At 47.8% G+C, this 11,833-nt stretch overlaps 1 protein-coding gene across 3 annotated transcripts in view; it reads left to right on the top strand.

The window, feature by feature from the left end:
- mtTFB2 (mitochondrial transcription factor B2) overlaps positions 1-11,833 on the top strand; it is a 221,260-nt gene that overhangs the window by 63,777 nt on the left and 145,650 nt on the right. For all 3 annotated transcript variants that reach the window (XM_065424247.1, XM_065424246.1, XM_065424248.1), the window contains exon 4: positions 11,685-11,799. In XM_065424247.1, coding sequence (XP_065280319.1) covers positions 11,685-11,799 — 115 coding nt within the window. The remainder of the gene's footprint in view (positions 1-11,684; positions 11,800-11,833) is intronic.

An 11,833-nucleotide genomic window follows, 5' to 3' on the forward strand; every position in this document is an offset into this window, starting at 1 on the left:
ATTTCCATCCGGACACAGGTTGCTCGGATACTCTTCTAGTACTGGACCACACCCCACAATGTCACTCACCCTTGTACATCTTGCATACGGACCTCCGATCCACAGTGCTCCTGAAGCAGTGAAACAGAAACTGGCTGCTGACCGAGAGGCCCTCCTGGAACTTTGCCAGAGCCGGGAGGTCCAGTCTTCACCAGGAACTTTCGTCCTGGCCCACCCTGGTCTGCCACACAGGTGGTGTCTCCTGCCAGTGCCTCATCGCTGCTCGTCCGTATGCCGGACGGGACCACCTGTCACCAGCACGCCGACCTTGTTAGGCCTTGCCTCGGGACCTGGCTAGCACCCTCAACTGCCGCTTCAGAAGTCCAGCCCGCAGGAGGGCCAGCAGCAACACCCATCGCTGCCAGAGAAGCACTTCCCACCTTGGAGGTGGCAAGTGTTGCCATTTAAGCTGCGCCCGTTGGGCCTGTGTCAAGCCCGGTGCTGCTCTCAAGGCTGGCCACAGTGGACCCTCCGGGTGAAGTGAGGCTGGCTCAAGCGGCACCCGGCATTGACACACCTGGCCCATCAACACTGGTGCCTAGGGGAAGTACTGGACCGCAGAGGCTGCCAAACGGTTACTAACCTAATAACAGGCTGCGTTGACCTGGCGGGGACATTCGCAGAACCTCGACCATGTTTGATTTTATTTTACATGGAGCCCATATGTATTTTGTTTGTATCGTACAAACAAACTGGGGGCAAGGGTTGTAAAGAGCATGTGACACCCTTCGGGCATAATCTTCCGTTAGCCTCCAGGCTGAGTGGGAAACATTGGTCATTGCACCAAATAAACACCAACGAGCGCAGCTGCTTGGCAGTCAGTCATCGTTCATCACCACCACGCTGTGGCGCGTCACTCTAACGGCGGGTGCCTCGAGCTCCCCCTCATTCATGAACCCGTGCGAATCGTGACAAGAACACAATAGCAAAACTGTGAATGGCGAAACTGATTTTATTGGATGACCCTGTGCCCAGAAACACAGGCTACACTCAAGGCACAACGATAGCAGCGAACACAGTCGGTGATTGTTGAAAATTTGATCAGCGGGTCAAGTGCATCTGCTTTTATACACAACTCATCGAAAGTTCCAGAGCAGTCGCTGGTGCCCACATGTCTTCCAGAAAGTACTACACAAATCGCGTTGCACATACATGCGAGCGGTTTACAGAAGGTTCGGTGACAACAGACAGCGGATATAACCATCGATAACATTAAAGAAACTTCCCATACATACAGGCCTATCCTGCACTCCACGATAACATTCGTTGGACAATGAAACGCGGTCACCCGAAAAAGATACACGTGTGAATATTCCCCCACCCCATTAAAAAGCATTGTCCCGATGCTACTAAACACGTAAAGAAAACCACACCTAATGAAAAAAAAAAGAAAAACAGTGAAACTAACTCCATAAGTTCGTCAGTGGGTGTAGAACGGCTTAAGATGCACTATGTGCATGACCTAAGGTCGTGCGCCGGGCCGCAGTGATAGACAGCACATGACCTCATAGTCCAGTGTGCCAATACGTTGGACGATCTTGTAGGGAGCGAAATAGCTTTGTAGCAGTTTCTCGCTAAGTCTTTGTCGGCATATTGGTGTCCAGACCCAAACACTGTCACCAGGCTGCTACTCGACGTAGCGTCATCAAAGATTGTAGTGTTGGCTGTCGGTCCGCTGCTGGTTGTTGATGTGCATGCAGGCGAGCTGTTGGGCTTCTTCGGCATGCTGGAGATAGGCGGTGACATCGAGATTCCCTTTGTCGGTGACATGCGGCAGCATGGCGTTGACAGTCATCGTAGGGTTCCTGTTGTAAACGAGCTTGAACGGTGTGATCTTCATTGTTTTTTGTGCCCCCGTGTTGTAAGCGAAAGTTAGTACGGCAGGATGGCATCCTACTTCTTGTGTTCAATGTCGAAAAAATTAAATTATGGGGTTTTACGTGCCAAAACTACCTTCTGATTATGAGGCACGCCGTAGTGGAGGACTCCAGAAATTTTGACCACCTGGGGTTCTTTAACCTGCACCTAAATCTAAGTACATGGGTGTTTTCGCATTTCGCTCCCATCGAAATGCGGCCGCCGTGGCCGGGATTCGATCCCGCGACCTCGTGCTCAGCAGTCCAACACCATAGCCACTGAGCAACCACGGCGGGTTTCAATGTCGACGTACATTGCAAGCATGTCGGCGAAGGTCTTGTTCAGCTGCTCCGTAAGGCTATTTGTCTGTGGGTGGTAGGCAGTTGTCCTCCTGTGGCTTGTCTGACTGTGTTGCAAGATGGTTTGAGTGAGCTCTAAAGTGAAGGCCGTTCTTCTGTCAGTGATGAGGACTTCTACTATGGCAGGATGTTCTCGGTGAAGAATTTAAAGAGTTCGGCTGCACCACATTTAGGCAGGGATTTTGTTTCAGCATAGCAGGTAAGGAAGTCGGTGCCGGCGATCGACTTATTTCCAGATGTTGACTTCGAAAAGGGCCCCAACAAACCAATGTCGATCTACTGAAACAGCCAGAAAGGAGGCTCGATCGGCTGTAGTAATCCCGCTGGCCTTGTCGGTGGCCTCTTGCGTCGCTGGCAGTCTCACCATGTCCTGACGTACCGGCTGACGTCGGCGGTCAGATGCGGCCAATAGTACTTCTCTTGTATTCTTGCAAGTGTACGGGAAAACCTTAAGTGCCCGGCCATGTTTTCGTGCAGGCTATGCAGCCCTTCTAACAGGAGTGCTGCGGGCACAACGAGAAGGTAGTTTGCGTGGGCTGGCTAAATGTTCTTCACCAGGACGTTGTTTTGCAAGGAAAATGAAGACAATATGTGCCTAAAATACCCTTGGGACAAAGTCGGCCTGCCCTGCAACTACTTGGCAAGGCATCTGAATTTCGTGTCCTCTCGCTCCTGCTTAAAGTTGTATGCACTTACTGTTCCTTAAAACGAGTCCTCGTCTTGGTCATCTTGGGGCAACGGATTCATGGGAGTGCGCGACAGGCGGTCGACATCAGCGTGTTTTCATCTAAACTTGAAGAATACAGTGATCTCATGTTGTTGCATTCCTAGGCTCCACTGCGCAAAGCGTCATGAATGACCCTTTAAATTCACTAGCCAACACAATGCGAGATGGTCACTGACGACTTTGAATAGCCTGCCATATAGGTAAGGGCGGAATTTTGCTGTAGCCCAAATTATATCGAGGCATTCCTTTTCGATCATAGAATGATTACCTTCCTCTTTTGACAGTGACAGGCAAGCGTAAGCTATCACCCGTTCAGGTATGTCTTTCCTCTGGACTACAACGGCACCGAGGCCGATAGTACTGGCGTCAGTGTGGATTTATGTATCGGCGTCTTCATCGAAGTGTGCGTGTACTGGTGGTAACTGGCTTGCGTTGTTGGAGTTCTTGATATGCGTCAGCCTACGGCGTTTCCCACTTGCAGTCGACACCACATTCAGTTAGATGTGTAAGTGGCTCAGCAATGCATGAAAAGTCTGGGGACCCTTGCCTGAACACTTTTAAAAAAATTATTGATCGATATTGATGAAACTTGCTGAGTTTATGTATTTCAATGTGCTAGTTTTGAATATACATCTAATTTTCTTGCAGAGTGAATAACTTTCCAGAAATTGAAGCAATTCAGATTGATTGCATAATTCGCTTGGAGGTGAGCTATCTATGAAACTATATATGGCATAATAAATATTGACATACGAAAATAATGTGTAACTAACAAACAGTGCAAAATAGCATGTATGCTGTTCTAACCCAATTTTATATCAAATCAGAACATTGCAAACTGCAGGGAGAGAAGTCGTTCTAACTTTTAAAAAAAGAAACATTAAAAAAATTAATAAATGCAACAAAGCTATTTTGTAGATTTGCACTCTACACAGCTTTGCCTTTCTGGAAAAAAAGAATTACACTGATAGCACAAGTAGAAGCAGAGATAATGCACCTCTAATACGGCATGATCTTAGAAATTGTGGGTTTTGAGAAAACAACCAAAAAATTTAACAACTTATATATGGAAAGAAATTAAAAAAAACTACCAAAAGCCATCAGCAGGCACTAGGTAAAATCCATGGCAGTTACCGGTCGACGACATAGCGTGCACTGCTAGTATGTTCACTTCAAAATGATTATACATTTTCGGGCCCTCAATTCCCGTGAGCTCCATCCCGATGCAACTTCACCGCACATCTCACAAACCACAATCAGTTTAGTAGTGAGACCATAATCCTAACTGCTCCGCGCCAGCTACGCAAACCAATGCAAGTATTGCACGAGAAAACGCCGATAAGATTGTTCACTGCTGCAAGTCTGACGACAACGTAAGGAGCAGAGGGCCTTGTGACCGAGGCTGTTGCACTATCGGCAGTCGTATCTTCAACAAAATGCCGGATTGTTCGCTCTGTGGCTGTCGTAGATTCAATTCTTTCGAGCTTAGCTTGCTCAATAGCTCTTATCTTATCCACTTCCTCTCCAGTTCTGACAGCCATATTTAATTCCTACGTGAGTGTAACCGGCGTGTGGATACGCGTGATGTGGCAGAGCAGATGTGGCATAGACGTTCGGTGGTGGTACAACTTCAGCGGTGAGCTGCCGGGTATCCTGTGTTGACAACGACGACAGAATCATTTCGGAAGTTTATTGTGTCTCGCACATTTCCGCCCGTTACGATTCAAAGAAAAAAACTTTGTTCGACCTCCAGCATAGCTAGTGTCGCAGTCGTGAGACTAAGACAAAATGGCAGCTGTCTTCGTCGTTTGAGTGCTCGTGGTCCTTGGAGCCCATCATCACTCGCCATCTTGGTCACATGCTCAAATTGGCCAATAATAGCATGTGCAGCAAATTTCTTTTTGTGTGTTTTTTTGTGACCGCAGTGCTGGCAATGTTGGCAACTGACGAATAATGAAAGCCAGAAATGTGAGCTTTCGAATGGTCCCAAATGGCGCTGGCAGAGCGCGAAGTTATCCAGTATAGGCAATGAAAATCTGGCGTGATTTGTCCCCAATTTAAAGGGCAACGCTGGCAGATTTGCATCTTTAAGTTATGATAATGGAAGAACTATGCAGTATTTTGTACCCAAATCTTGGAGATAGACGCGGAAATGCATAAGGAACGGGAAAATTAAAAATTGAAAACTCGAAGTTTGGGCTTATTTTTAGTCCCAAAGATTCGGGTCCCCCTTAACAAAGGTGCTGTAGTAGGAACACATGCCAAGGAATCTATGCACTGCCTTCTTGTCTCTGGGCTGCTGGAACTTTGTGATGGCAGCTGTCTTCTACGGGTCATAGAAGACTCCTATACCTGCCAACTCTTCTGAATTTTCCGTAAAATGTATGAATTTCGACAGTCTTACGATTTTATGAACCTTAAAAACATGAAAATGTAGTAAAACTACACTCTGGTACCCTGTGCCACCACGAGAGGGCATTACGTATACGTGATATCATCATCAGCAGCTGCAAGGTTGTAGTGACTTCTGTCGTCTACTGGTGGGGTCACGAATCCATATAAAATGCTCAATAGTGCCGATAGCTCCTCTAGCACCTCCACAAAGCTGTTGCCATGCCGTTGCCTTTGTTCGCGTAGGTGCGTGGGTTCGGACTTCAGTCAGCTTCAGTCCCTGCAGTTTTGGGCTCGCCTTTTGTGTGACTAGTTGCCGCGTCAAGTGCAGTGTGACTTCGGCCTGTAGCGGCTTCGCAGTGCAATGGCGGCTTGAAGTCCCGACAGTACTTTCAAGTGTTTTTGAAATTGTACGTGGCAGAATTTCCATGCTTTGTACCGTTGAAGAGAAGTTCGGATTCTGCGCCACATGTGCCTGTGATGTGAACATCTTGCATGGCGATAAGTCTGACATCAAGGTCCACATCGCTTGGAAAAAGCATCAGGGTTACGTGCGAGCCGTGAACAGCCAGTCAAGCCTAGCAACTTTTGTATGCAGCGACAATTACCGTGATGTGATTTATGCAGAATACTTCTCGCCGTTTTTAGTCGAACGCAACATCCCGGTAAGTGTCAGCGATGATGCTGGACCGTTTTTCCAGAAGATGTTCCCCAAGTGGAAGAAGCGAAACGCTACGCCTGTGGATGAACGAAGATGACATCAATTGTTCGGGAAACGGCCGCCAACACGGAGGCTTCTTTGCTGAATGCCCTAAAACAGCAAGTATTTTTGAATGCTGTGGGTGGCAGCAACAATAGGGATACGCAGCTTTACCCTATTGTTGCGACATGTTTCGTAAATGAAACGAGTAGAGTCGAAAGCCGCCATCTTTGCCTCGGGACAATCCAAGGGGAAGCGATGGGTCACAAGATTGCAAATCTGATTCGGGATGAGATGAAGTCTTGGAGTTTGCCTATTGGAAACTTGTTGGCTGTGTGTTCGGACAATGCCAATGTCACGATCGGCAAGAAAAACAGTGTTTCTACTTTATTGAGAGAGGCTCAACCAGGTTTCATAAGGGTTGGTTGCCCGTGCCATCTCATAAGGGTTGGTTGCCCGTGCCATCTTTTGGCCGCCCAAAAAGGAGCTTGATGTCTTCCTGTAAAACTAGATGAGGCTTTGGTTGACATTATTTTTTTGCCTAAAGGAAAGCTAGGAATGGAAGGTCGACTTAGAGTTCAAAAAATGCATGACGGCGAGATCAGAAAGATTTTGAAGCATTCGCCGACACGTTGGCTGTCGTTAGGAAAGTGTTTGAAGAGGCTGCTCAACCAGTGGAAACCACTACTCAGCTTTTTTTATCTGAAACAAAGCAGTGCAACAAACAGAGCTGGTTTTGGAGTTATACCAAATTCTGAAGTCGTTCTCACAAACCCCCCAAGAACCTTGCACTGACCCCAAAGTCTGCTACACATCTTCACAAGACTGCTGCAGGCCTTGGGGAAAAAAAAGCGCCAACGGCGATGAACTCTCGCTAAAGAGGAAGGAGACCTCAAGCAAACAAACTGAAGCTTCCTAGCAAGGATTCTGAGGAAGCCAGCCACGTAGTGCCTGTTTTATTTTTTTATTTTTTGTAATCGTAGCTAAATAGGACATGCTGTCTTTTTCTCCAAAATCTTACACCTGCTTTTTGCGAACGCAAACTGCCTTCTTCAGACACAGGCTCCTTAGATTCGTGTACTGAGGGGCCCCTTGAACCGCCTTTTCGCAGATCTCCTGACTAGATTTGTGCACCCAGGTGTTGTCAAGGCATGTCATCATGCAGAAAGTTGACTATTGAGCTGCAGAGAACCAGAAAGGTGATGAAGACATAGTCATTGGCAGCACAACCTACTCTGTGGTTGAGACACTGAGCTACATTGAGAGAGAGAGCAGTTCTTCTCTGCTGTACGTTTGTACTTAATGGCAGCATGCGATTACATTCACCACAAATTCCTGCTAGCAGACGTCAATCTCAATATGGCTGAAGTTGCTCAAGTACAAGCTCTGGAAACTGCTTCATTCAACAGCATAGGTAATTTTATTATGGCGTTCCCTGCTATCCTACCCCAGCACAGTGGCGAATCAAAAGAAGCAATCGACACACTTGAAGTCGAGTTTGCCAACTTGTAACCCTATCATGTTCCAGCTGACATATTGAATGAGCCAAGTTGCGACCTGCTGTGGTCGCAATTAGGAAGCATTCGAAGTGTCGACGGATCGCTTAGGTTCCACTGAATTCCAATGGTTATGCTGTATATTCTCTCCATTCCCCACAGCAATGCTGAATGTGAGAGAACATTCAGCACTGCGAACAAAACTTAAAGAAAATTTCGCTTATCTGTGTGGGAGAAAACACTCAAGTCTACTTATGGTCAAGGGGCACGAGAGTGGTACTTGCTTTGAGCAAATCTACACGGAAAAGTTTCTGAAGCAGGCAAAGTCGGCAACTGCAAAATCATTGCAAAAATAAATTGTTCCGCAGTGGAGTTTTCTGTCTTTACTCTCCAAGACATAGATTTCACTTGCGGTTGTGAAAACATGAGCAAGCTTATCGCAAAAGGTAAATCCCTTAAAAAAAGTGCTGCCACGCACCCCCTTCCCCTTGCCGCGATAGCTTTAAGAATGTCGATATCTTCAGGTTGGCAGGTGTGGACTTCAGATTTGCTGATGACATTGCCCAGGAACAGGAGCTAATAGTAAGCTAAGTGGCACTTTTCCGGCTTCAGAGTGAGCTTTGATGACTCTAGTACTGTCGTAAGCCACCTAAGATGATCGTCGAAATTTCCGGTGACACCATTCAAGTAAACACCATAGGTCTGCCACTTCAATCCACCGTGTCCATCATGACCTGGTACGTTGAAGATGCTGAGCACAGTCCAAATGGCATGACCTCGAACTTATAGAGGCCGTCTGGCATCTAGTGAGTCTTTTCGCGGTCCCTCTTGCTGACTTCTATTTGCCTGTAGCCAGTCTTGGAGATCCATCGACGAGAGGTATTTAGTGTTGCGTTGTCTATCCGTGGGAGGGGGTATACACCCTTCTTTGTGATCTTGTTCAGTCGACGATAATCGACGCAGAAACGTAGGCTTCCGTCCTTTTTCTTCACCAAGACTACAGGAGATGCCCACAAGGTTTTCGATGGCTGGGTGATCTCGTCGCACAGCATTTCATCGACTTAGTGCATTATGTCTTTACATTCTCGCATAAAAACGCGGTAAGGGCTCTGGCGCAGTGGTCAAGTGGACTCTTCGGTTATTGTGCGATGCTTTACAACTGGTGTTCATCGAATCCTCGATGACGTCGAAAAGCACTCTTTGTATCGTCAAAGCAGACTTCTGAGCTGTTGCTGCTTAATTACGGGGAGAATCAGATCTATGTCGAAGTCTGGCTTGGGAACTATGGTCATCGGGGTAGGTTCGGTAGAATCCGGGAGGAGAAATGCATTGTTGGTTGCTACAATTTCCTCGATGTATGCGATTGTTGTGCCCTTGTTTTGTGTTGAACTCATGGCTGAAGTTTGTCAGCATCACTTTCGCTTTCCCTCCGTGCAGTCAAGCGATACCTCTTGCGACACAAATATCATGGTCAAACGGTAGTTGTTGGTCGCCCTCAATGACGCCTTTTACATCTGTGGGTGTTTTGCTTCCGACGGAAATGACAATGCTGGAGCGAGGCGGGATGCTGACTTGGTCCTCAGGTACACTTAAGGCATGCTGACTGGAAGGCCTTTTCGTTGCTTTCGCTTGGTCTGTGGGCAGTGTTAATGACTTTGACCTCAGGTCGATGATTGCGCCATGATTGTGCATGCCGATAACAGCACCTTGTGATCACTGTTGGAGGATAATGAATGTCGCAGGGTAGGTCCAATCGTGAACTAATTCTTGCCATGCAGATTCCAATCTGCATTATGAGGTGTCCTCCAGCTGTACATATTGGTGGGCTGTCCCTTGCAAGCTTGACTTTCTTAACTTGGCAGTTAATAATCCACTGATGACGGGGTAGTCAGCTCCAATGTCTACAAGCGCGATGACTTCGTGGCCATCGAAAAGCGTGTAGAGGTCAGTGGTTCTTTGTCTTCCGTTGCAATCAGGTCTTGGCATTAGATCACAGCTCTGTCACGCTGACCTGTGGTCATCTTTTGTTGGTGTATTCTTGCCTTCCGGACTTCGTGGGGATGGCGGTTTTTTGTTGCTGCATTGTTGAAATATATCGTGAAGCGTCATCATTGGCTGCGGAGGATCTTCGTCTTTTCGACATACAGCAATTGTACCTCCATTGTTTCCTGCTTTTAGTCTTATGGATAGTGGCTTACGGACCGGCCCCGGACTGGGCCAGTGTATGGTTGGCACTGCCACGACAGGTAGGATGCTGGCAATGGCGAACGGAAAGGATGTCAGGGTCGCGACTTTGTTGCAGCTATGTAGTCGGCAATGTCACGTTGCTGCTTGCCAAGCTATGGAAATGGTGTATTGACGGCGAACCATTGTAGGCCCATCTCGCAGTATAGGCATCGGCGGTACATGTGGCCCGCTTCTCCATAGTGGTCGCAGAGCGAACGGTGATCGGTGGCGCACCGAACATGTCTTCCTTGGCATGCTGCGCGGGGCAGCGGATTGGCGTGCTCGCAGCAGCGACGGTGAACAACGAACTGCAACGGTACTGGGTACTGGCGTGGGTGCAGAGGGAGCACGAGATGGTGGACTACAGCGGTGTACATCATCACTACCGACTGAGGCTGCAGTGATTGAGGGACTCCCAGTGACTGTTGGATCTGCTCGCGTTCAACGTTGGCAATCAAGGCCACTTGAGGCTGCGATGAAGGGTACAACTTCTGAGGCTCCTCCCGCATGACCATTCTGATAGTCTGGCACAGGTCGTCGGTGCCCAGTGATTGAACTCCAATGTAATTTGTTGGGATCGTGTGGCGTTTGAATGGTCATTTCCGTATTTTCAGTGTTTTCTCAATGCTGGTGGTCTCGCAAAGAAATTCTTAGGCAGTCTGCACTGGGCTTTGTATCATTCCGGTGATTAAGTTCTTGCTTCACACCACACGTGAGTAGGCGAACTTCTCCTCGGACATTACCAGGTCGGCATGGTGGAATAGATGGCTCATTGCTTCCGTAAAGATGGCAGTGTTCTTGTTAAGTAGTTGCACTCACGATCCTAACAGAACTTCAGCCCATTCTTTCTGTACAACACTTGTTAAGGTCCTCAGAAAGTTACTGCAGAACAGGTCTCATGTTGTAAGGGTAGACTCCCGGTTTCCGAACCATGTCGTCGCGGCCTCCTCCTAGGAGAAGTATACGTGTCATAGTTTATTCTCAGAGGTCCAGTTGTTGCTGCGATTCATTCAAAAGTCTCGAGCCAGGTTTTCAGATTGTCTGATGAAGCTGCACGAAATGTAGGTGGCTGCCTGGGTTGTTGAAGCACGATGAGGGACGCTGGAGCTGCCATTGGGGTTATTGGCTTGGCCACAATCTTCCTGGTCGTCTGAGGGAAAAGTCCATGCTCCGACGGCAGTCCTTGTAGCCTGTGGCCAGCTCGCTGATCCTTGGCAGCTTTGGTGTTGTCTTCAGAGTTCGCGTTTGGGTCACGGTTTGTTGGGGGCTTCCAGTGCATGAACGCAAACACCTCCACCAGATGTCACGTGTTAGAACGTGGTAGACAGACGAGGACACAGTAGCAAAACTGTGAATGGCAAAACAAACTCTTTCTTGAATAATTATGTGCCCAGAGAAGCAGGCTGCACTCAAGGCACAATAATAGCGGCAAACACAGTCGACAGTCGTTGAAAATTTGATCAGCCGGTCAAGCATGTCGGCTTTTATGCATAAGTTGTCGAAGGTTCCAAAGTAATTGCTGGTGCCCGCATGTCTTCCAGAAAGTGCTACACAGTTTGCGTCATGCGTACATGCAATCGGATCACACAAAGTTCGGTGACAACAGACAGCGGATAGAACCATCGATAACATTTGAGAAACTTCTGATACATGCACGCGCGTCCTGCACTGTGCGATAGCATTTGTTAGACAGTGAGATGGCGAATCGTGGTCATTCGAAAAAGATGCACGTGTCAATACTTTTACAAACAGTGCACAACTGAAAGAAGTGCCTGTCCATGTCTATTTTCTGTTTTTGTGCTGTTTACTAAATGAAAAAGCAAGACGAGAATCTTTGTCAAAAGCAACAATGAAGCGTGAGGATCAGTTGGCATGTGGCTAACATGCAGGCTCAAGTGTCAGCCTGGCCAACACGCTTGGAGCTGGTGGAGGCTGACCTGCTGCGCATGCACAATCGTGAGGAGCAACTACTGGCCGGCATCACACCACGCCCCTGGACACATGGTATGTCATCATCATTATGAGTGCTTGCTGCCAA

The sequence above is a fragment of the Dermacentor albipictus genome, chromosome 7, assembly GCF_038994185.2.
Source record: "Dermacentor albipictus isolate Rhodes 1998 colony chromosome 7, USDA_Dalb.pri_finalv2, whole genome shotgun sequence".
In the NCBI taxonomy this organism is placed as follows: Eukaryota; Metazoa; Arthropoda; class Arachnida; order Ixodida; family Ixodidae; genus Dermacentor; species Dermacentor albipictus.